Raw genomic sequence first — 23967 nt, 5'->3', positions numbered from 1 at the left:
CGTTAGTGAATTAACATGCTTTTATTTTGTAGTTCAGACGTTACACGTGAACCTCATCTGAATCTGGGACACACTGGCAGTCCATCTCAAGCAATAATAAGGCTACAGATTAAAGGACATAAAATCAGGCAAAGTTACAAATAAAAACCTCAACAAAAACAAAACAAAAAACACTTTTTGTAACAAATATCAGCTGAATGCAAACTTATCTCAAGTATCAGAATACTTAAAGTGTGGTGATGTTGGTACACAGAGGTAAATCAAGCTGAGCATGTAACAGAAAGTATTTAATGTTATAATGTGTGAGTAAATGGCTTGCATTGGCTGCTCAGAAAACTTTATGGTTTCTGCTGTTCTGTCACAAATGTACTGACAACAAAAATCAAATGATTTTCAAAACGCCTTTCAGGTGTGAAGTTTTGTTGCTCTTTCTTTTTGTTTTAAGTCATTAAATATGTTTTAATGTTTACTTTTGTAATTACACAAAAACATTTGGTACACATAGATTTTGTGCTAAGAGAAATTGTAACAGGATATACTGCAAGATTACATAAATCTATTCATTGATTAATGAATGCAATAAAAATATGGATGAGCTGCAGCCCTATATAGTGGGCTCCCATAGGACAACATCTGTGAGGTAGGGTGCATCATGTTATGGACAAAAATAAACAGTAAACAGCAAACTGAATGGGTGAAGGGTTCTGGTCGGTTCAGCTGTTATTGCAGAGTTATTAAATCCCATTATTACAGTACAAACTAAGCAGTCAACAAGATTGTTAAAACTATTAAAAGGCTGAGAGTGACATGAAGCACTTACAAAGTCAGGCGGTGGCGAGAATCAGGCGCTTGGCTCAGATCAAATTTTCACTCAGTGTGAAAATGAGTCTGCATCCATAATAAAATTGTCAGTTTTTATGAGTGCTGTCTCACTGGCTACTTAAACGTGAGAGGTACCGAACATGGTGTGGAGTGGATGTTATATTTGTACTGTAAGGATGGAATAAAAAGCTACATGTGAGGGGGAAAATGGCTGCCGTGATTAAAAAGGCAGAGCAGAATAAGGCCAGCAATAACGAACATAATCTCTCGTCATAATCCTAATCCACAATGATTAACAGAAGCCTTAACATCAGTGACGTGTGAATATAAAATCTGTTATTTCTATATATTTTAAAAAAATACACTTTATACATGAAATCAAAACAATCACAAACTGCTGTGTTCAGCCTTTAACACTCAGAAGTAGTCTTGCTGAACATAAGTCTCATCTTGTATCCTATTCATTCTAATGAACACACTGTACATATCCTAAAACTTGACACAGTCATTCAAACGAAGGCTGCCTCTTTCTCTTCTACTCTTGGTATCAAATGACACATAAATGGTCACAGTTTGAAGGGTGTTGGCAGGTAGTATGGTGTCACAATATTATAATATAGGCATGTGATGCCAGCTTTGGGGTGTGTTTAAAAAAAAAAACGAATACTAAAAAACCATGCCCATGTGAACCATGTCCCAGCATGGTTAGCTCATTCAACGATCTGTTTGAAACAGATCCTGATCAACAACCCGGCCCTGAATTAGTTAAGATAGTTTTCATTATTACAGATCACTGTAAACATCTCTCCTGCTGTCTATTAGTCATGCAGGCATGCAAAAAAACACTTACAAGCAGAGAACTAGAAACTATCTCCTCAAAGGCAAAGACAGAAGCTACTTTACACCGAGCATGCAGCTGGGTGGGATTAGTCCCACTGATGTGGACTGAGGGGAAAAAATGCAGGACTTTGCTGCAGGTGGTAAAGTGGTCATGCAGTGCTGAAAGCTACAAATGAAAAAGGCACTGTGAAGTCTTGGCTTGGTGCATATCAACAGTGCAGTGCATGCAAAGGGAAAAAACCTCCACGACTTTCTGCTGTGTTGACTGGAAAAGGAATGAGAGTAATCAGAGGGGGCTTCATGGCTACAGTGAGGTCACACTGAGTGTTCTCTCTGCCACAGAATGATACTTTGAGTACTAGAAATCAGCTACAGAGGCCTCTTTGCTTTAAGGAATGTTTGCAGTCAACCACAGAAAGTCTGCGTGGAGTTTCTCTCTTTAACATTCATTTCTGAGCTGATTAGAATCATGGAAGAACGATTCTACGTGTGCAATGTGGCAAATCTAAAACCACACAAAGCACCACACATGGCTACTATATTCAGTGCTGCAGCATTCATGAGATTAGACATGTCAGTCTGTTCAGGTTTGTCACCATCAGCATGTTCTTCTGAAATTCTCCATTGTTGTATAATGAAGATGATAGGTGCACTGAGGATAGTTAATTAGTGTAATTGTAGAGTGGAAGGAAAGCGACATTAATAAGGAAGACACTACACTGAATGGCAATCACACACAAAAAACCCTGTTGCTGATCCCTGCACATTCTGAAGAAGCTAATAAAAGAAGCACGTTACTTACAGATTAGAAGTCAAACAACGTAGGGCCAAATCAACTAAAGAAGGGTGAAGTAACCTGGCAGCTCTGTATCCTTGGCTTTTTTGATACCTGTGTGGCATTCTTCTACAGTGATGGTGTTTTTATGCTATAAAAACTACTCTCGCACCACGTCTCTTTACTGTCATGCTGAGCAGGCTGAAGGGTTTTGTGGGATTAACAGAGCCAGGACCAGGTGACAGTGTGGGTTTTAGCGCCCGCTTGGAAGAGGATTCATGGTGAGAGAATCCTCTTCATCAATTGTGTCCAGCTCCTCTGTGCGCACAGCGTGAGTGATGAGATGAAGCTCCTCGGTTAGTGTCTCACTGCGGTAAGCCACCCGGATATCAGGGACGTTGGTGCGGCGGATGTCGTTGCTCTCCGGACCCTCCTTGGAATAATTTGGGCCCAACCAGTAGCTTTTGGCCTGGAACATGAAGACATGACACAAAAGGAATCAGAAGGAAACTGATCAATAAAAAGCAGGGATTATCCTCTCTTTCAGACCTAGACGTGGTCTGCAGCTGCTGCAAACATCACAGACACCTGGTGCACAATTTTATTTTGTGCTAGGTAGTCTTTATATTTTTTGAGGATAAACTGTATAAATTGAGTTTCAAAATATACATTTTTACACAAAGTGTCACCTTGTTACTAAAATGTGTAATGGTGGAATACCTTGTGTGAAAATCCACTCATGAGGACACTGTTTCTTGCCAGTTCACACATGTCGCAAGAACTCAGTTTCCACACTTGAGCTGCGATGCTGTACTCCTCCATCAGAGGCTCCTGAGTGGAAACACACACATGTCAATTTACTCATGGTCTTTTTTTTATACATGTGTGGTTTTATACTGACCTTGGTGAAATGGAATTGAAGAGGATCATCAGTGGATAGAGACACCATGAGACCTCTTGACAGATACTCTGGCAGCGGGTTGCGATGGTAACTGAGAAACAGGCTATTGTTGCTCAGTGGAGACATGGCAATGCCAATTTGAGCCAGATAGTAAAGGTACTGCAGCACCGGAGCCTGAGGCATCAAGAGAAAAAAAGACAAAGATAAATACAGCAGCAGCAGCATATTGTGACATGATCACACAAGCGCTTCTTTGTCTCACTGTGTGTGTTCAGTGTGTGGTGTCCTGACCTTTCTGAGCAGCAGTCCATGGGAGATGTTCTCTGACAACATGAAACCCGACACCAGGTGGTGGATTGGCCCTGCTTCTCCACAGTGAGGCCGCAGCACAAACATATTTAAGCCTCGCCGCCTGTGTGATTAAATGAATGGCTGAGAGGTCTAATTAACTTCATAAATAATAATAATAATAACTGTATACCCACATACCTTCGCAGGTGATTGAGCACAGTCATGTTGGCATAGGTGTAGTAGAGGTAGTAGGAGTAAGGTGGGTTGTCCTCTTCTGTCCAGCTGGCTGGAAGTGGACTGTCAAGATTGAAAATGTGGTGCTCAGGTTTAGACTCATCGTCCACGCTGTCAAAGCCCACCACCTAAGAAAAAGAAAAGCATTACAGAATAACTTAGTCTGTTAGTCACAGAGATAGATTAATGCCTGTGAAGTGGTACTCACATGCTGCAGGAAGAGATGCAGCTCAGGATGACTGCGTGGGTCGATCGTGACTTCAAACAGCGGCATAAAGATATTCTCCAACATCTCCTGGAAATTAGCCAGCTGCTTCTTTGTGCGGTACACATCACTGGAAAAAGTTTTCAGACAGTTCAAATAGTTACAAAATTTCTAACTCTAGAAAGGCTGTAAGGTTTAAACACTCCTAATTTCTGGTGGTGAGACAGATGTGTGTCCACAGACACGTACTGAATTTTTACACTTAAAATCTACACACTGAATTCTGCACACCTCAGTTTTGATGCAATACAAATTGCACTTACAACAAACGGGGCACCTGGACGAGCCAGCGCACATTATCAGAGTACACACTGTGTTTGACGGCCCACACAGCCAGTTTGTCCCATTCATCTCGTGAGCGACCATAGATGGACAGACGTAGCTCGGAGTTCTGGTACTTACTCTCCTCCAAGTCGGCCATCACCTCCTAGACAGTCAAAAACAAGAGGAAAGAACGATGTGGCAGTTGAACTCAGCAGTAACTTAAATAAAGTACATACTGTAACATGCACAAACATTCGCACCTTTACTATATGTGCAAAGTATTTTCCTCCAATGTAGTTGTCAGTTTTGATGAAGATCTCTCTGAGGATGGATTCTCCAATCGGGTTGTATTTTGAATTGAACTTGTCAAACCGATGAAATGTGTTGCGGTCCTGAAAAGTAAAAAAAAAACAAAACAGGTAAGATCTCTTGTTTATCTACACAAAATACATTACACATGGTGCCTTTATATTTTTTCTCACCGCATGCATGTCAAGTGTATCTACACTCAAGTCAAAGGCAGTGAGGTTCATGCTCTCAAAAACCTCCTTGAGGGTCTGACCACGTCCACGCTCAATGTGAACGATCTCCTCTGGGTATTTCTTCATGGCTCTCTTTATGAATCGCAGCAGGTGCTTCTGATTCATGCAGGATGACGCATGTATGTGTGTGTCCACCTGGACTCAGGACAAGGCAGAACGGCAATAAAGAAAGACTTAGAACAAAAAATGTTTTAAATTGTTTCAATGTATTCTCAGCAGCCGTAATCTGTCGGCTCTTACCTTTCTTATGTTGTAGAAGTCTCTATGAGGAACCTTCTTCTGTGCTGCCAGTTCCTTCATCTCATTCAGGAGGATGTGCATCTGAAATTTGGAGCTCAGATACTGAAGGCGACGGTAGCAGAAAGACTTCCTGTAAATCAAACAGAACAGATAGCAACATGTTTAGACTGTTAGCCAAACTGTAAAACAACGGTGTCTGTCCAATGATGCTGCTAGTTCATACTCACACTGGCCCATTTATTATGAGGGCCATCATCACATTCATGTCAGCAATATACTCCTTCAGGTCAGGATACACCAGGTCAACTTCTGTGCTTCTAAAAAAGCAGAAACAGCACAAACAGACTCAGTATTTTAAATAAACTTGTGATGCTACAACATCAACCACATACTTGTCCATGTTGGTTTTCTTGTTGTAGACATGGACTACACCGTCCACCATCTTGCAACCATATCCTGTGTCAGCTGGCATATTCTTGGGGTCCTGATTGTCATAAGGGTGTGTCTTTGAAACAGGTGGGTGGACAGGGGCATCTGGGATGGACAAACATTTTTTAATGCATAAAAGGTGCATAAATTGAGGCAACAAAGTTTTTCAATGATACTGTGTCTTCTGTGTTTTCATTTGACCTAGTTTAAGGACTTCTAGGAGGCATTTCAACATCTGTCTACATGAGCCAATACTGTCAAGCTTTTTCCAGCTGGAATTTGCCCCTTAGCGGTAAACTTGAAAAACCTCCAGGTCTGTAATGTTACTGTGGTCTGAACACAATCCCCACAGAGAGCCGAAACATTTGGTAATGTTATAAGTTACCATTCCTTTGTTACTGGCTCACAAAAAATAAGCTATATATACTGGGCTTAGGACTGCTAAGATGACTGAAGGTTACCATTAATGTTCTATTGAGTTTAGCGATTTATCTGTCAAAGAATAGTTTAAACCTCCAGGCCACATTTTGACAGTTGAAAAATGCAAAAGTAAAATAATTTTGGATGGTTGATAGGATTATTCAATAATCAAAACAAATGTAGCTATATAAGTTTATATTTTGCTATAGAAAATCACTTGTGTGTGATGTGTGCAGGATATACCAGCATCCACAGGAGTCTCTGGTATTTCATCGTAGACTCTAAGGTCTGGAGACTTCACACCAAGATCCTGCAAAGCGTGAGCTGTGGTCTTACAAAAGGTCTGCATGGAACGGTTTATGTACTTCTCCCGGATAAATAAAGCCTTCACCACACACTTAGCAGCATCGACCAGGTCAGTGAAGGGAACCTGGACATAAATTAAATACACATGGACAAAAACGTTGAGTTATTTTAAAGGTTAGAGGAGGATAACCCATATATAATTCAGAAGAGGTCAATAAAAGATTCTCACCCCACACTTCTCCTCTCCAGATATAGAAACTCGCTGGTACTCTCTTTCAATGGGCATTTGCCGGTCCCTAAAGCCCTCATCAACTGTGTCCACATCCTTCTCCTTCATTGATCTTAAAGGACAGCATACAGTTTAAACCAAGAGGACAGCAGCAGTAAGAGGAATAAGGGCTCACAGATGGACAACAGATGAAGGTACAGCAAGGTGGAAGAATGGATAAGAAACAAGCTGGGAGACGAAGGCCAGCTGGACTTGTTGGAGTCTGTTGAAGATGTTTTGAAGTGTTAGATGAACTGAAGAAGTCTTGTTGCTCTCTGTTTGTTAGCTCTTTGTTTTAACATTCGTTTTAAGTGTCATCTATTAGTGAAGGTTATTCCCTTAAACTGACACCTGAACTTAACGCTGATACTGGTCCAGAATAAACTTGTTATATGTACATTACTACACCGGTAACACATAGAACACAACATATCCTTCAGATTGGTTTCATAAAATGCAGGAAGTCATATCAGTTAAAAAATAGAATGGGCAAATTTAAAGTACTACAATGTGGAGATGTGGATTTTCCACAGACTTAGTAGACTTAAGATAAGTAGCGAACACTGTATGCCAATTAAGTCACCAGGAGGAGGGAGTTGTGGGCCATCTAATCTCTGTGAATGCAATGAAATAGGAAGAAAAATGACATAAAAATATTCATTTCACAGAACATACAAACTGAGGTAGAGCTCACTCACTCTAGGTCTGCAGCACTGTCGATTTTCATGAAGTCCTGTTTGGCTCGGAGCAAGATCTCTGGCTCAAGCCTTGAAGTGACATGTAGCGGCGCAGCATAGTGTGGGCAAGGCAGGGAGGGGGCAGACGGGCATCAGAGGTAGTGAGAAGAAATAAAGCACACAAGGGGAGAGAGACCAAATACTACAGGCAAAAGCACGCACACTCTCTCACACAAAGATACAAACATTATACAGACGCTGAATTTTAAGTATTAAATGATCAAGGTGACACAAACAGAAAAATATTATCCGTTAGTAGTGGTAAACCCTCATTGGTAAAACAGGGACTTGCAGAGGGCATGTCAGATATCCACCAAATGATCAGCTTAGTGGTGCAGGCAGCGCCACCCCGGCAACCTAGCCCAGTTAGCCGATTGCTGGCGTTAGTTATCCCAGACACTGGCATTTTGGAAGCTGGTAAGCATGTATGCATGGTAGCAAGACTGTGTGTAAAGGATGGCATGAGGAGGTATGTCTGTCCACCTGTGTGACGACTTTAAATGTATTGTGTGCTTGTGAATCCTCACTTGATGTCCTGACTGATCTGCCTCTCCAGGCGGTGCCGTCGCTCCTCCAGCTGTTCGATGGGGCTGTCCTCCGGGAACTCATAAGGAGCACTTCGCATCTCGCTCTCCGCCATGCTGCGTGTGAACAGCTCCTGGTTCAAAGGAGGTTGTATCATTCATGGTGTCATAAAATAAGTAACCATGTTGAGATCTATGCATATCCACAAACATGGGAAACACTGAGGCTTATGCAAAGAACATCTCTTACATCTTTACCTTCAAATAAAACCATAAACATAATGCCTCAGCAAATCAAGTGCACAATAAAAGGTAATAACTCCTGCTGTTTGTCCAACACAGTTACTACAGAGTGGTGATTTTGTTAACTTCTTTATTATAGATGTATACTGAAGTAGGTTGCTAACCTGTAATCTCATTGGGAGCAAACTGCAGAAATATTAGTTGTATCAATAACACCCAGTACACTGTTTAGAGTGGGTTAATGCTGGTGTGACATGTCTAACTTTCACCTCTTACCTCAGCGATCTCTTTGTACTTTTCTTCCATAGATGTTCGCAGGTCAATTGGATAATGTGACAGAGAGACAGGCGTCCCAGGAAGGGAACGCTGAGGCTTCAGGGGCTTGGGCCCAGATGTACCACACAGGTCTGCAGGAATACACACACACAAAAAAATAATTCTGTGTCTTCTAAAAGTAGAATTTTTGGATTTAAATTACATTCTTGAACACACATACATCTGTGTTGCTCTTAGGGGGGTTCCTGTGAAGCGCTTTGAGACAATGTCTGATTGTAATATGCGCTATATAAATAAAACTGAATTGAATTGAATTGAATTGAATTGTGTCGGCATTCAAATATAAAAGGGGAATATTCTAAAAAAGCAAAACAGTTGAAATGTCAGCATCTTAGTATAAACTGCCCAAAAACATGCAATTCAAACACTAACATTTACAGCAAAGCAAAATAACTTCTAGACTGTCTACTGAGTAGTGCATACTTTGAGTTGGCGTTCTCTGACCAGAGGTAGTTGCATGGTTTAGTTTTCAGCATGTGGAGTCATGAAAAGCAATTAAAGAATCTATTTTTAACTATTCACTCTTTGTGTTCCCTGAAAAAGATTACATCTAAAACTAAACCTTTACTTTATCTAAACATTGCTCATATAGAAGTAAAGACATATTTCCAGTTAAGTAATGTGTTGGAGAAACTAATCTACTCTTATATGAAGGATGGTCTGTACTATATGATACTATATGATAATAGATGCCTCTGTGTTGTGGTCTTATGCAAAAAACTAACCTCTAGTTTACAGTGTAAACGTTATCAACAGTGCTGACAGTAAAGTATTTACAGCTGATTATCCAAACACTATGAAACAGTCATAACCAACTGCACACAACATCATGACAAAACTCACGCAGACACACTTCACATGCAGACTATAAACTGGCTGCTTTGATATAATGATATAAAGGTTAATCATTTCACAGTCTGTTGGAAAACGGGCAGCCAAACATGTGAAAGCAGACAGAAGTGACTTTTACATCACACAACCACACACAAAAGACAAAAATAGATAAGTATTTATGTTTGGTTTACCAAAGCCTGGTTAGGGTGGGGAAAATCTGACTTTTGCAAACACATATACTACAACTTCGTATTACAATGACTCCTGTGATACTTAAAAATATCACTCACAGATGAGTCTGGATCTGCTCAGTTTCTTCCTGTGTAATGGGAGCCCCTTTTCCTAAAAGAACAGCATGATAATCTCTGCTGATGTCGGCTGATAATAAGAGGGAAATTCCAATTGTTTATTTAGCTACTAAAATGAGAACACAACAAAACAAACAAAAACATGAAGATGCATTAAAAAAATCTAAAGATGAATGAAAAAAATAAATCACCATCAATAAGTGTGATGCTCTGTAGTGACAGTAGCAATGCCTGTAATCTGTACCTAAACATTATATATCCTTGTAAAAGGTCCAAGAACAGAAGCCAGCTTAGGAAAAGACAGCTGTCCCAGCAGATACTGTGTCACTCTTAACAAAGGTATGCACACACTTGAAAAAGAATTACCCATGCCCACGCTGACATTGGACTGACACACCTGAGAGTGACAAAGAGGGGCCTTCCTCACTCCACACCTGTCGGAAACAGATGATGGCAGTCCCACTTCACATTAAACCAAACACAATGAGTGAGCAAAACACAAAACATGTGTCCACCAAGTCCGTCACATGCTAAGGGACATCAGATATACTGAATACTACTACCTTCTATCTAATTATATGGGCAAACACAGTAATTCACTCACTCATATTAAGTCTGTGGCTTTGGGAGTGGTGTGTTCATGCTCTTCTATAATTGGAGCCATTATTGCTGCTGTGGCCTGTGACAATTATTCTCCACCATCTGCTTTCTGCCTCTAGACCTGAGAAGAGGGGAACTTGCTACACTGTTGTGAAACATTACAATTTTCTACAAAGTAGTGACTCATGTTAAAACCACAACAATCTGAGTTATAGTTTTGACATTCTGCTGCACAGTCTGTATTTGCCTTACCAGTTCACACTGTGAACTGATATCACATCAAAGGCCTGTGGTAATTTCATTTTTCTGGTTTCTTAATATCAGCCTAGAAAAAATGTTAGATTCTAAGCAGACATACAGCAGATTCCCTTCTTTCTACAGTGTATAATGTGCTTTTTAAAGTGGACAAACAGGCGCCTTTAAGTAGACACATATCCCTGGTATAGTATATACCCATGTAATCCCCCGGCCTTTCCAACACAGATGACTCTTAATCCAGCACACCCCCAACTCTATTTATCCTGGTGACATCATTCTAGTAGGCAGCTAAACCCTTCTTCAAACTACTATACAAGTACACACAACACAACTGACAGAAAAGCAGCAAACATTTAAAGTAAAAAGAAGATAAAATATTTTTCTCTGTGCAATTTGCCTCAAAAGTCTGTCTCTCCAGAGTATTTAAACTGTATCATGTGGCAAATTTCTGGAATATTTTGGTCACATAGACCTCTCTCATTTGTGCATGTCTGCCTATTTTAGCATGCAACCCTCCCACCTCATAATGCCATTGTGACTTTATTTTCAATACAAGTGAGTAACACTGACAAAGCTCTCTATCTGAGCTCTCCATCAGATCCCTGGGACCTGAGTCTGCACACCACCCACACGCTCATTTAGCATTTGTGGAGCTGCCTCTGCTCTGTCAGAATCAATACAATCCTTCTAGTCGTTGTCTTCCTCTCAGGCCAAAGGTAGCAAAAGACTAAAAAATGAGCAGTTCACACCGGATTTTGAACTCATAAATGTTGAACAACTGTTCATCTTACAGAAATAACTGTAAAGCAGGAAAAAGAGGCACCAGAGGAGGTGGTGTGGTGAACTGACCAAGGGGGCTGAATTTTAGTTGCTTTTCTGGCCACTGAGAGGACAAAAATTAAAGATTTGTCATCTATTATTAACCATCCTCAGACCCATGAACTAGATTCAGTGCAGAATCTAAAAATGTATGCTAAAACATGGATGTATGATGTATGATGTAAACAATGCTGAGGCTAAAAATTACATCAATCTATGACCACCAGTGAACTACGTTTTATACATACATACATGCAGGCCAGCATGTAAACACAGAAGAGTCATAATCATAATCATTTTTTTAACTCATTAAGGTCTAAATAAAGAAGATAAAACATTTGGTACAAACACAGCAATCAGTACATTAATCAATTTAATTAACATTTCTGCTGCTAAAGTTAGTGCATTAAAATTGTAGTTTCTCTAAATATTCTGGCACAACAGCAGGTGATTAGACGTCTTAAATAAAGCTAAGTTTATAATATTCATAACTTTAGTCACTTGGAAAAGAAGAAATGAGGTCTAAATGATATTTGATGAGGTTTTGGTATTTGATTTGCTAGAGCAAAATCCACTGCTGTCATAATGAAAGGGCCTTTCTCACTTTACCAGTCAGATTTACATTTTTTCTATCCTTCACTGTAACTTGTTGGGAGAATTTCCATCTAGTAAATAGAGTACATTTGCTGATTAAATAAGCAGAGTATGAACTGCAAGACACTGCATTAAACACAAAAGTTCTCTCTGTGCAGAATCGAAGCACAGTTTTCCCCAACAGCACCCAAGGTGACTGGCATGTTGGTGAATAGATCTGGCCTTGCACTGCCTCATTTACATGGATCTCAACTCTCCTCCAGCCTTTACCCAAAGCACACTGCTGAGAGCACAAACACCGGAGGAACAGAGTACTTCTTAAAATCTGAAAACATAACCATAGAACATGTTGTAGCATGTCTGGCTCTTCATCATCTCAAGCTACATCTATCAGAGATATCATGTCACAAAAGGACTTTTTAAAAGAATGTTAATTGTTATAACCTCATAATGTAACAAGGAATGTTTGGCAATGCTCCAATATATAACTCAACATCACTTCTGGCACATAAAATAATCATCTCTGTTGAGGATTGGGTGTCTTAATTGCAGCAACTGGAACCTTCTAGTGCATTTGTGTTTTTATTTCCTTTTTGCTTAGCCTGCACATCATCACACCCCTTACAGATGCACGATGAGGCTTGACTGCAGCCCTTTAACTGATACTATCATTAATAGTCAATATCTTTTTCCCTACAGCAACAGGCAACCAAGAGCTAACATGGTCCTTTGCTCAACAAGAGGGGCTCTGCTTCTAGTGTTTCATGCTGATGTAGCCAAATTGGCCAAACAATTATGATAGTACTAGTGTGGTAGTGTACGTATGTATTAGTAGTCTGGTATAGATAAAATGAGCACAAATCGATGCCAACAGTTTGTGTAACTATCAAAAACTGTAGTGGTTAGAATTAAAACAATGATGCAATTATTGTATACCACCTTGGGCCAGTTCAAACACAAGGGAACCTTTTGTCTGATCTGCTATAAGGCCAAAAGGCACTTACATTGTGCAGCAGCAATGCATTATGGCCATCTCAGTATATGTAAAACAGTAAGTAACAAAAATGTGATATGACTGCAGGTCCAGTGTTGTAGAAACTTTTATTTTTCTTAACGGATTTCACTTTATTCCCCAGGTGGGAGAGTGATGAAACGTGCGTCAGATGTTGCCTTAGCAACCACTGATGAGAATAAACCTCTACTTTGAGTCCTCATCCCTAAAGTATCTCAGCACTCAGAAAGAAACAAACATGGTTATGAAATTTGCCAGCTTAGTAACAGCTGCCTGCAAATTTATTTTACATACAGCTAGGGCTCCTTTTTATTTACATAAAAAAGGTCTACTGGACAAACCACACCATCATTCCTTATGCTGATTTCAGCAACATAAATGGCTTTTAGACAAATAGATCCCTAGCATCCCCATCACACTAACACATGTCAGCTGTTCACATGAAAACACTGCCCTTATAAACATAAAGAAGGTCAACATATTCAGGTGGACTTTAAACTCAAGTACAAACCCAGTATCTTCTCAGACAGTGTGCCTGGGGTTACAGTGCTAATGAGGGTGTGATTCTGAATCTGATGTTTATATTCTTCCTGCTTTGGTTGCCTCTGCTGAGCTGTTGTCGCCTTTCGGGTTTACCCTGATTAGCTTCATATGTTTTTGAGTTCATGAGCTCACTCTCAAGCATTTCACTGATTAATGAGCTGGGCTATAGCACTGCAGTATTATACTGAACTGGAGCACACAGTAGCCGGAGGTACATACCCCACATATTTCCCCAAAGGAACAACAGGACTCTGTTTAAACTGTGTGACGACAACAGTAACAGAATAATCTGTTCATGCTTTCCTTCTCATTTCTATATTTTCCTTTCACTGTCTTCAGCACACAGCACCTGTGTTCATCGGTCACTATGAGCCTTCCTGTGCAGTATTTTTGGTGTGATAAGTATCATGCCCAACACAGAATGAACTGAACAAAAACTTGTAAAAACACAGAAGTCACATTTACAGTATGAGGTACTGATTGATTAGCAGAGGTTACAGTACCTCTATGTCCCTGTCTTGTCCTGTTCTCACAGTCTCCGTTACAGTCGCAGTGGCCTTGTCTGAGCTCTTGCGGGATGCTGGGACATGTAACTAGGCCTGGGACAGCCGATGTACCCTCCCCCGCTGATACAGTGGAGGAAAGAGAATGACAGCAAACAGAGAGAGAGAGAGAGGAGCTCTAACACCGGATCACACAAGCCCCCTTTCTTTAGTATTTCCTTTGCTTCGTCTGTTTAAACTGTCGCCACCTCCTGTGTGCTGCTGAGGCAGTTTTCTTCCTCTCTCTCTTTTCCTCTCTCCCCTGATTCTGTTCCTCTCTCTCCGTTTCTCAGCTGCTTCCTGGATTACACCGGTTTTCAGAGCATGAACAGCACTGCCTTCAAGCTCCCGGATTTAAATACTGGGTTGGAACATACCACGTGGCAAAAAGGGGGAAGGACCGGGTGAAACCACTTTATGCTCTATTGTGCTGTAAAATGGAGGAGGCCCTGGATAGATAGCTCCTCCCACTTCTTCTCCACCTCCTGCCTCTTATCACTTCTCATCAACACAATGCTTCAGCAACCCCATGACTTTAAACATTTACATAATGTTGAATGAATACCAGTGTTTTAAATAATATAACCATAAAGAGAGGAGTAGATTCTTTGTAAAATGTTAGTCTGTTTAGACTGTTAGTCTGTTTTTTCATAATGTATATAGATAACCCATCCACATCTGGCTCTATATTTTTATGTATTTATTTATATTTACATACCCTCATACACCATTACACAGTACATAAGAGCGAGCTAATTTGCGTAGCCTACAGCATGATATTGATTCACCACTGATCACATGATACCAAAAGGGAGCCTGTTTCCTTCCTCTGTCTCACATGACAAGGAAGGCCTATCTGCTGAGTTTCAAAACCACTAACACTTAACCTCTAAAAAGACTAAATCTTTAGTCTATTTTCAGAACAACACAAATGCAATTCATGAATTTTCTATAGACAAAAGTGAGACTTCCAAAAGGCAAAGAATTCTGTAAAGACCCTTGTTTTTGTGCAGTGTATACACTGTATACCCACACACATACACAGGAAGTGACAATGTTACTCTATGTGGCATTTAAGTGGTGCAGTGACATTTAGAAATAATGTTATGATTGATCACGTTGGTCAAGAGCTTGTGAACTTGTGAGCTATGCTGGACCACTTGGGTGCATTTGTTATTTAACTGAGAGATTTTATATCAGCTGTAACGCTGGATGTACCAACCCTGTCCATTTCCTGTTTTTATAAACATTTAGGTTTTAATTTCATCATTTATGAAACAAAAAAAAGAAAAGAAAAAGATTGCCACTAATTTTATGGACAGTGAGGGCTCTTGTGCTTTATGATTTTCCTTTTTATGCTGTAAATAACAGACATTCATTGAGTTCCTCATTTGAGAGGATGGCCACCAACAGCTGGTGTGAATTCAAACTTAAGGATGTTTATGCTCTCTGAGGCTTGTTTTCTGTTTTGATCCCAGCTTTTTCCCAAGAGACTAATCAACAGGGCTACGATGGGTTTTACCTCTGTGAGCACCATCTTTCACACCTTTTATCCCAAAGAAACACAAGAGCTGGAATTATTGTTAAGGCCACTGTCAAGCAAACCTAATCTCTAACCCTGCAGAAAAAAATTCCCATGTGAATAAAAGAAGACAAATAAAACCGTTTCCCAGCATCTGGACTGATGTTGTGTTTTCCCCTTCTATCAGGAACATTCTCAAAACAATAAATCCTCCCTAGCGAACATCGTACACACAACACCTTCTGCATAAACACATTCAAATATGTACACACAAGCCCACATACTGTTCTCACTTCAATCTTCTGTAAAAAGTCAGACCATAGATCTCATCACCTTTGTCAGTGTAGCTCTCACCTTATCTGAATATAGTTAAGAGAAACACTATGTCACTTGAAACTGCTGACATGTAACATACACTGTACTTAGCAGTGCTTGGGCATCAAGAGCTATCCCATTCCTAAAACAAAAGGTGTGTCAGGGATCAGAGCAGGACATGATAAAAGGAGTGCTGCTTCACTAAGAAAACACGTCCTGTTTCTGTGAACTTCAGCATGGACTCACATTACACCACGGCACTATTTTTACTTCAATTTACAGTCTTGTTTGCGTCTAGCACTAAATTAAGGGCTGCTAGAAAGTCAAACCCTGCATAAGATCACAACATGTTTTTATGCTCATGATCACTATATCAACAATTAGGTTGAAATCTCAATCCTCCAAGGAGCACACTTCATAAACACAACAACAGGACTAAATATCACATAGAGATAATACGAGAACAAAAAAGTAAGAACAGTTTAAAAAGTCTGATAATTGTTGTTGGAACAGTAGTGAAAATGAGTGTGTCAATTACTTTTAGAATATTATATTGATGTGTCCGTTGAGAAACTGTTTTCAAGTTGCATCAGTATGGAGATAGATGTGTGAGCATATACTGTATTCTTAATCAATGTGAGAATATGATCTAAGAGTTTATTAAATGAACAAGGGTGAAGGATGGGTGAGTGATTCAATGACTCATTGGGGTCACAAGACAATAAAGAGGCCAGTCAGGGACCAAACATCAGCTTATGCTGGTCGATCTGTGATCAAATGAGGTGGATTACATGAAAGCGGATCTTCAATAACAGACCAAAGTGGAACGCCTTGACTGTAGCTCAACAATGAGATATAACCCACAATAATCATTATTATAAACACTGTCTGACAGGCTGTAAATCACCCCCCTGATACACTGTAGATTGTCATGAAGTCCACCTGCTGTGTGTTCCTGTTTGGTCAGATATTGTAATGGTGCTGACTATCTATTAGGCTTCAACAAGAACAGGCCCACCTGTTAGTGAGTTTTCAAGGCCTTGCTTCCTAGCTCTCCAAAATCCCTTTTCCAGAACTGACACACCTTCTCTATTGCAGGGAAGCAACCAGGCTATTCATAGCAAAAGAAAAGCTCTGGAATTTTCCACCTAAACACAGAGCAAACCGGTCCTCTGTCATGTCTGACAGCAGAACAGACACTGTCAACCAGCCACTATAACCAGCCACTTGTTTGATACCGACTGATGGATGATTTACAAAGCACTTTTATACCAAAGCCACCCTCTAGTGGTGACATGGAGGAGTGAAGAAACCAGAACTTTTCATGTAAATAAGCATGTTTGCCGAATGAATCCACACAAGCTGACACTAGAATGCAGAAAAAGCCTTATTAGCAAATCACATGTCTTACAGGTCATAAACATAACACCCAAACCTTTTATGACCAAAATGTGTCTTCTCTGGTTCCTAAAGTGTATTCAATCTTACAGACTAACTATACATATAATTGCATAAATACTATAATCAACCGAGCAGTGACAGAGGGCCTCTGAATTATCTCTCAGATGTGACACTTTCTCAGTGGGACGGGACAACACCTACATGCTGTAAAAACAGTGATGTAATGGGGGCCCTGTCAACTGCAGGCTGGCCAGTGGGAGGGAAAGTGATAAGGTGGGAGTTGCCAGTTGGTTGGGTAAAGTCCACAAGGTAACAGTGTGTAAATGTGATAATGATTCAGAAAGGAGTGTGCAACAGGAGTGCTCTGTTCTGATACCCTAAAGGGGCTTGTTCCTTTGGGGTATCAGAACAGAGCTCACATGACTTGGTGAGGTCACGTGATGAATACATAAATTAAAAGGCAAACCCCAGAGAGATACACCATGACAGGTTATTAATAATAAACCAGAAGAGGGGTTGACTGTAGGGGGAGCACAGTAACCAGCTACATGCATCATGTAGAAGGATGTATAGTGAATCAGAAGCAGAGTAAGGTGGACCTGACAGTTCAAATGGATGCCAACCTAATGATAATTGATTTAGCATAGTGCTTGGATCATCCGGTGGTGTAGTTACAAGCCGCACCGCCTGATAATCCAAGAAAGAGTTAACATATAATCTAATGTGAGTAACAGCTGACCTCTTGCAGCAAAAACAACAGCCTTCATATAAAAGTTATAATCTTGTGATCTCATCAAAGACCAAGACAGGGAGCAGCTATCCAAGCTGGAGAGAGGACTTCCCTGCTCCTCTCTGGCAGATACTTTTAACAACCTCTATATATCACATCATATAACTCCTGCTGCACAGCGAGGACATTACATATTCTGCTTTATGTGATGCACTAAAGGTCTGGAGGGAGAGAGCAGGCTCCAGGCAGTGACAGATTTCTGCAGATGAGAAGGCTGATTGATTGAGTAATCAATGTTTTCACCAGCATGTCAATTTCAACCATTACATAAAAAAATAAAAAAAATAAACAGGATTGCTGATATTTGGGGGGAGAAAGTGAAGAACTCTTGCAAGGAGGACACATCAGAGCTATTTCTGCTGATGTTACAAGAAGTAAGAAATGAAATATTGACGGCCTCAGTTCATGACGTACATAAAACGTAAAAAATTTGGAGTGCTGGAGTGGTCTGATGGAAGTACCACAAATGATAGCCTTACATGTGGCTGTTATGACAGACTGGGAGTGGGGAGGGATCAGCCAAGCGGCTAATTGAGAGGACTTAAATGACTGCATGGATGGAGAGACCACTAAGTTATTTATTACTGCAGCAAAGACAGGCCTCCTCAGCAAATAGTGTGTGTCAGCATGAGTTACTGCTTAAGATGTGCTGCTGCATTCTTTCAAACACTCACATATGGCCTAACTAAATCCATATTAACATTTTATAGTTAAATGAATGTTTGTGTTCAGCAAGCTAAATGAACCAGCTTGGAAATGAAAGCTAAAATCCTCATTTAACTCTAAGTAAACATTATTGTACTTTGCTTGCAGAAAAAATAAGACAATGATGCTGAAGATAAAACAGTCCTACTGCTCTGTCTAACCAGAGCTGTTGTGATAAGGAAGGGCCAGTAAACCTCTGATAAACTGCAATTATGACTATACAAGGAAAGACAACGAGGCCCTTAAAGGCTGAGCATCTTTACATCATCCACACACCCACTGTGCAAAGTACACACATTTATGGTAACAATCAGTCCACAGATTCACACTTTTAGCTGTGCTATATAATATCTATTGTTTATTTTTATATAATTATTGTAGTGTTTTAAATTAATTTAAGCAGACAGCACCATTTAATAGGCTTTGTAGTTCTTTTCTGTGTTGTTTTGACTCTGGAAGCATCCCATGAGTTTCAGGGCATGTGCACTAGTTTACATATTTTTTAGATTAAATTTAGGAATAATTGCAGTTACCAAACGTCTAGTTGAGCTACAATATTCCTTTCTAAATTGGATCACAGAGGAGCATGCATGCTGAGTGAGATAGTAACCATCAACCATCAACCATTACTTAAAACTTGAAACAAAATCCACCCATGCTTCAACAACAATACAATAGCAGAAAAAGATTAAATAATTTGAATTATTCCTGCTTTAAATTTACTTGCTTCCTTTTTTGCTCCTGGTAAGAAGCATGAATCCATGCACAAGCATCTGACTCCACATCTGTGTAACAGCTGGGAGCTCACTCACTCTTTCTACGGGACCCTCTTTACATCCACACTCACCAGGGCTGGTGGTGCTCTGCAGGCTCCCCCTTTTGTGAAACGGGGATTGAGGCTTAGGTTTCCCTTGTCCATCGCTGGCAGAGGAAGAGGAGGAGGAGGAAGAGGTGGAAGATGACATCTTGCTGCCTGTGCTCCTGTTACTACTACTGGAGCAGGGAGAGTCAGAGCTGTGCAGTGGCCAGCAGAGGGAGAGAGAAGCACTAGCTCTGACGCTGGAGCTCTGTCTCATGGTGGGGCAATGGGACGGCAGGACCCATACAGGGCCGTGAGAAGCTCCTCTGCAAAGTTGGCTCCTCCTCCCCACAGCCAGCAGTAGGTCAGCAGGCATGCTGCACAGCGACGAGCTAAAATGTAGCCCAAGGCTTCCCCGGCTCCTGCTGGGGGCCATCCTCCTTGGTTGCCCTAGCAACCAGGGAATGAGCTTCCTATAGCCAATGCAGTGAAAAACAGCCTCAGAGGAGGGCATTGCAAATCAAAGTGTGAAGCTAGCATGACAGCCAGCAAGCATGGAGACCGACGGCACCCCACCAGCTGAGCGCCAAGGTGAGCGAAGGACAAAAGTTTTTCCACTCGTCTAAAAATAGCAGTCAGATACACTAGATATCATGAGAACGTGTCTATTCAGCCCACAGGAACAAAAAATAATCCAGATGAATGCCAAGTGATTTAAAAATAACAAAGAATACAGTATGGACAGCGTGGATAAGCACAGGAACCAGCTTAGTGTGTAAGCTGACTACTGAACTACCAATCTTCTTTGCTGGAAAATTCTGAGGGGAGCCTGAACACACACACAGCACAGGCCCGCCTGATTATAAATAGTGACAGCCAATATGCAGTAAGGGCCAGTAACACAACCTATGACAAGTACAGTGCGTGCACAACTTTCTCTCACATAGTTCCTATAGTTTAGGAACACAATGACTTTAAAGAATTTATTGCACCCCTCTATTAAAACCACACAACTTTCCAGTTGTCAAGTCAAAAGTGAATAAGGCCAAAATTATTTCATTCAGTGAATTTTAAAGTAAAGTTTTGAGACTCTTTTTACAATTTAAGTCAGAATATCATAGAGTCAACATAAAAAAATACAGTGTAACCACACGTGTTCCTGATAGATTTAATGGGGATTTCCATGTCCGTTAACTGCACCAGTACATTTCGTCTTGATTATCTAATAATGATATGACTAAAATTTAGAAATGCCACTAACCAGAGTATTTATACAGAGGGGCCAAAACAGAGCAATGATCGCCATCTAGTGGTATAAATATTTGATGCAGCAACACATAAATGCTGAACACACCCCTGCTCTTAATGAAGCTTCACTTTTACCAGCACTGGCTTTTAGGTTCTTTTACACTGTGTATCACAGTCCTGGCACCTGGTATAAAGATGATATGTAGTGACATGTTGTAGCTACTGTCACTTTATTGATAAAAGACTTTCTCAACTGTTCAAAGGCATCTCCTCCATTATCAATACCGATGCTACCACTTCAGCAACTGCTAGCTAGCTGACACTAGCTGAAACTTTTTCAAGTAAACTCTAAAGACCTTTGAATGAACTGACAAGTATTTAGAATGCAAGCCATCCCATCTGAGGCAGTCAACACCGAAACAGTCAATCTAATCAATAGCACAGTCTGACAAATTGTGTTAAAACTGACTTTTACATACAGTACTGTAATCAATGAGCTATTTATTATAAATGAGCTTCACAATAACATATTTTAAAAAAGAAATTCTAGTGGGGACCTGGCCAAGTAGAAAAAGCAATCATTTATTTCTGCCAAGTTAAAAAAAAAATCTTGTTTCAGGCTGTCTCCAGCCTTTTCTGAAATCTGACCCAGTTTCTAAGAGTGTCAGTACCCACCATCTGGTGCAGCAGCAGCAAACACTACAACACATTCTGTTTAAAGGGAAAAAAAACTTACTGCCTCTAGAAATATGCTGCACACTTTTCTAAAACAGAAGCAATTAAAGTACCTAATAGCTTGTCCCTTTGTGTTTGAGCCTCATCCTGCACACCGTCTTGCTTAAAATGAGACCACTGTGCATATCACTGGCTGCTTTAGGATTTTCCCCCACTCTTTCAGAGCAAAGCTCATGAAATGTAGCAGTTTGTTTGCTGAAGCTGTACAGCAGAAAAAACACTGTGCGCTCTCACAAATGCCAACACAGTTCTAAACCTTAAACTGTGGAATCAAATTGATCAGAATTAAGATTTTAGTTACTCCCCTGTATTATTTTTACTTTTACAAAACACAGCTGTTACATTTAGGTGACTAATAATAATTGGTTTGCCTATCCTTAGAATGTTTACATATTAAAGAATTCTATACGTTCATTAATATGGTGGGGATACACAATATACACACTGTATCAATAGACCTTTCAATATTTGAATGTTATTTATTTATATTAAAAGCGACATTACTCTTTTTTGTTTTCGTTCGTGTATCTAAATAAACACTGTTGCGGTTCCTGTGTGTAAAGTGTATGTCAGTGAATGTAGAATGCTCAACACAAACAAACAGTTTTCAGCTCTAGACCCCCAAACACCCAGAATTTAACGTGTCTGTTTGTTTGTGGTACTTCTTCTTGTTGACTTACCCCCTGACATTGTTGTGGACCAGTTAACTTGGACCAGAGGTGGACTGAAGACACACGGTGAGACAGGAAATGTCCTGAAGAAGCAAAGTCAGCACGGTATGTTAAAAACGCGTGTATAAAGTTAGCCCGGAAGCTGCAATGCTACAATGACAGCGTAAAGCAGGAGACTATCGGGTAAGTTAACATAATGTGACTTGCTAACTGGAACATTAGCTTAAACTGCAGTGCTAGCTGTCCACTCAGTTATAACAGTAACGATTAGCACCTGTTCTTCACACCTGACCTATCCTAACAGAAGAGGAAGACTGTGTTAACAACAAACATTTTTCACCTTTTCTTGGGACGACACGTTCCTGTTTTGACGTAAACTCAGCTTCCTCCAAACAAGGCTGAAGTTTTTACCATTAAAGGAGCCACCCGCACTGTGTGTGTGTGAGAGAGAGCGGTTCAAAGGTTTCCATCAGAGGTGGGAGTAAGTCACTCATGAGCAAGTCACAGGCAAGTCTCAAGTCAATGTGAGTCAAGTCAAGTCATTGCTCAGGTCAAGCAAGTCACAAGTCAAGTCATACAAAAATGTAATGGTCTTCAAATTAAAATGCTCACAATGGCATGTTTAAAAGAAAAAAATATATTGCTCATTAAGTGTCCCTAAAAATATTGACTTTAGGATATGTATCCTAAAGTCAATATTTTTAGGGACACTTATAATATACTTCTAATATACCATCTCTACAGTCCCTGGGTTTACACTTCTCTGGTTTCTCTATCACACAGAATGGAGTTCGTTTCCATGGAACTCTCCAAAATATCCTGCTGTGTCTATCTTTGAAACTGTTCACCAAACACCTTTATTGCTCAGAGTCGTACAACAATTACAAACAAGCACCTACAATAGCCTGAGCAGGAGCACCTACCTTTGATCTTTGCCGTTATTTTCAAAGATCAAAGGTATACCTTTGACCGTGTCATTGCGCTGGGCCAAAATAGTTGTAGTTGAATGGTGGTGGGGCTAACCGACTGTAAAAAATGCAGATCTTTATATTAAAAAATTCAAGTCCTTTCAAGTCATCTGTTTCAAGTCTAAGTCAACTCTCAAGTCATGAAAACCAAGGCAAAGTCAAGTCGAATCTTTTATCAGTGTTAGTCAAGCAAGTCTCAAGTCCTCAAATTTGCGACTCGAGTCTGACTCGAGTCAAGTCATGTGACTCAAGTTGCCCACCTCTGGTTTCCATGTCATCTTACATTACTGCAGGTGAACTCATAGTGGGGATTTCAATCTAAAAACACATCTCACAACAAAAACATACAGCAGTTTATTTAGAAATGTTAAAACATGGGAATAAAAGGATTAAAACAAAGCACTATAGGCAGCCATACATATATCTATATAGCCATACAGTGTGGGCTGACTCAGGGCTGTCCAGTCTAAAGTCCAGCATCTTAGTGGAGCATGTGAGTCACTCAAACCTTTGGTCTTCATTAAAAACAGTTTACGGTTGACTAATGATTTGTGTCCCTGTTATATTAATACTTGCACAGAGACGTGTTTATTTTAGGCGATGCACACTGCATGAATTAATCTGTGTAAAGTGGATTGTCTTATAAGCCTCTCTGTTAAGTTTCTAATAATACAAAGTGGTGTTTCCGTGTTCTGTGTGGTTCTGCTCTGGCCTCTGTTCAGGTTGTGACGCCTCCTGTCCATGTGCCTTTACTTTGTGTGGAAAGCATGTTGCCAAGTTTAGGGATTTTGCTAAGTGTTTTTATCTCAAGTGCACCTTTTCTGTAAATGCAACTCATTTTTAATCTATGAACATTTATCATGTAA

At 40.2% G+C, this 23967-nt stretch overlaps 1 protein-coding gene across 3 annotated transcripts; it reads right to left on the bottom strand.

Annotated features, from left to right (window-relative positions):
• Positions 1–2: 2 nt before the first annotated feature.
• On the bottom strand, positions 3–22606 carry ampd2a (adenosine monophosphate deaminase 2a). Of its 3 annotated transcripts, XM_028405241.1 has the most exons (19): positions 22474–22606; positions 22143–22216; positions 8378–8508; positions 7862–7992; positions 7296–7364; positions 6559–6670; positions 6267–6453; positions 5567–5708; positions 5402–5491; positions 5175–5304; positions 4875–5069; positions 4653–4784; positions 4392–4555; positions 4072–4198; positions 3828–3991; positions 3630–3750; positions 3339–3512; positions 3158–3268; positions 3–2906 (listed from the first exon to the last, which is right to left on the bottom strand). In XM_028405241.1, the coding sequence occupies exons 2-19, from the start codon at positions 22150–22152 to the stop codon at positions 2691–2693; spliced, it is 2406 nt and encodes an 801-aa protein (XP_028261042.1). In that variant the 5' UTR covers positions 22153–22216; positions 22474–22606; the 3' UTR covers positions 3–2690. The 3 variants fall into 3 exon arrangements, with proteins under 3 accessions (XP_028261042.1, XP_028261043.1, XP_028261044.1); XM_028405242.1 differs by lacking the exon at positions 7296–7364; XM_028405243.1 differs by lacking the exons at positions 22143–22216; positions 22474–22606 and adding an exon at positions 13909–14286.
• Positions 22607–23967: the final 1361 nt, after the last annotated feature.

The sequence above is a fragment of the Parambassis ranga genome, chromosome 5 (assembly GCF_900634625.1).
Source record: "Parambassis ranga chromosome 5, fParRan2.1, whole genome shotgun sequence".
In the NCBI taxonomy this organism is placed as follows: domain Eukaryota; kingdom Metazoa; phylum Chordata; class Actinopteri; family Ambassidae; genus Parambassis; species Parambassis ranga.
Note: the sequence above shows the minus strand (reverse complement) of the source record. Positions and strands in the feature narration are given on the sequence as shown.

Coding starts and splice junctions, on each gene's coding strand:
- ampd2a (XM_028405241.1), bottom strand. Junction 4,556..4,652: donor ACTTTGCACATATAGTAAAG/GTGCGAATGTTT, acceptor TTGACTGTCTAG/GAGGTGATGGCCGACTTGGA. Junction 3,269..3,338: donor TTCAATTCCATTTCACCAAG/GTCAGTATAAAA, acceptor GTTTCCACTCAG/GAGCCTCTGATGGAGGAGTA.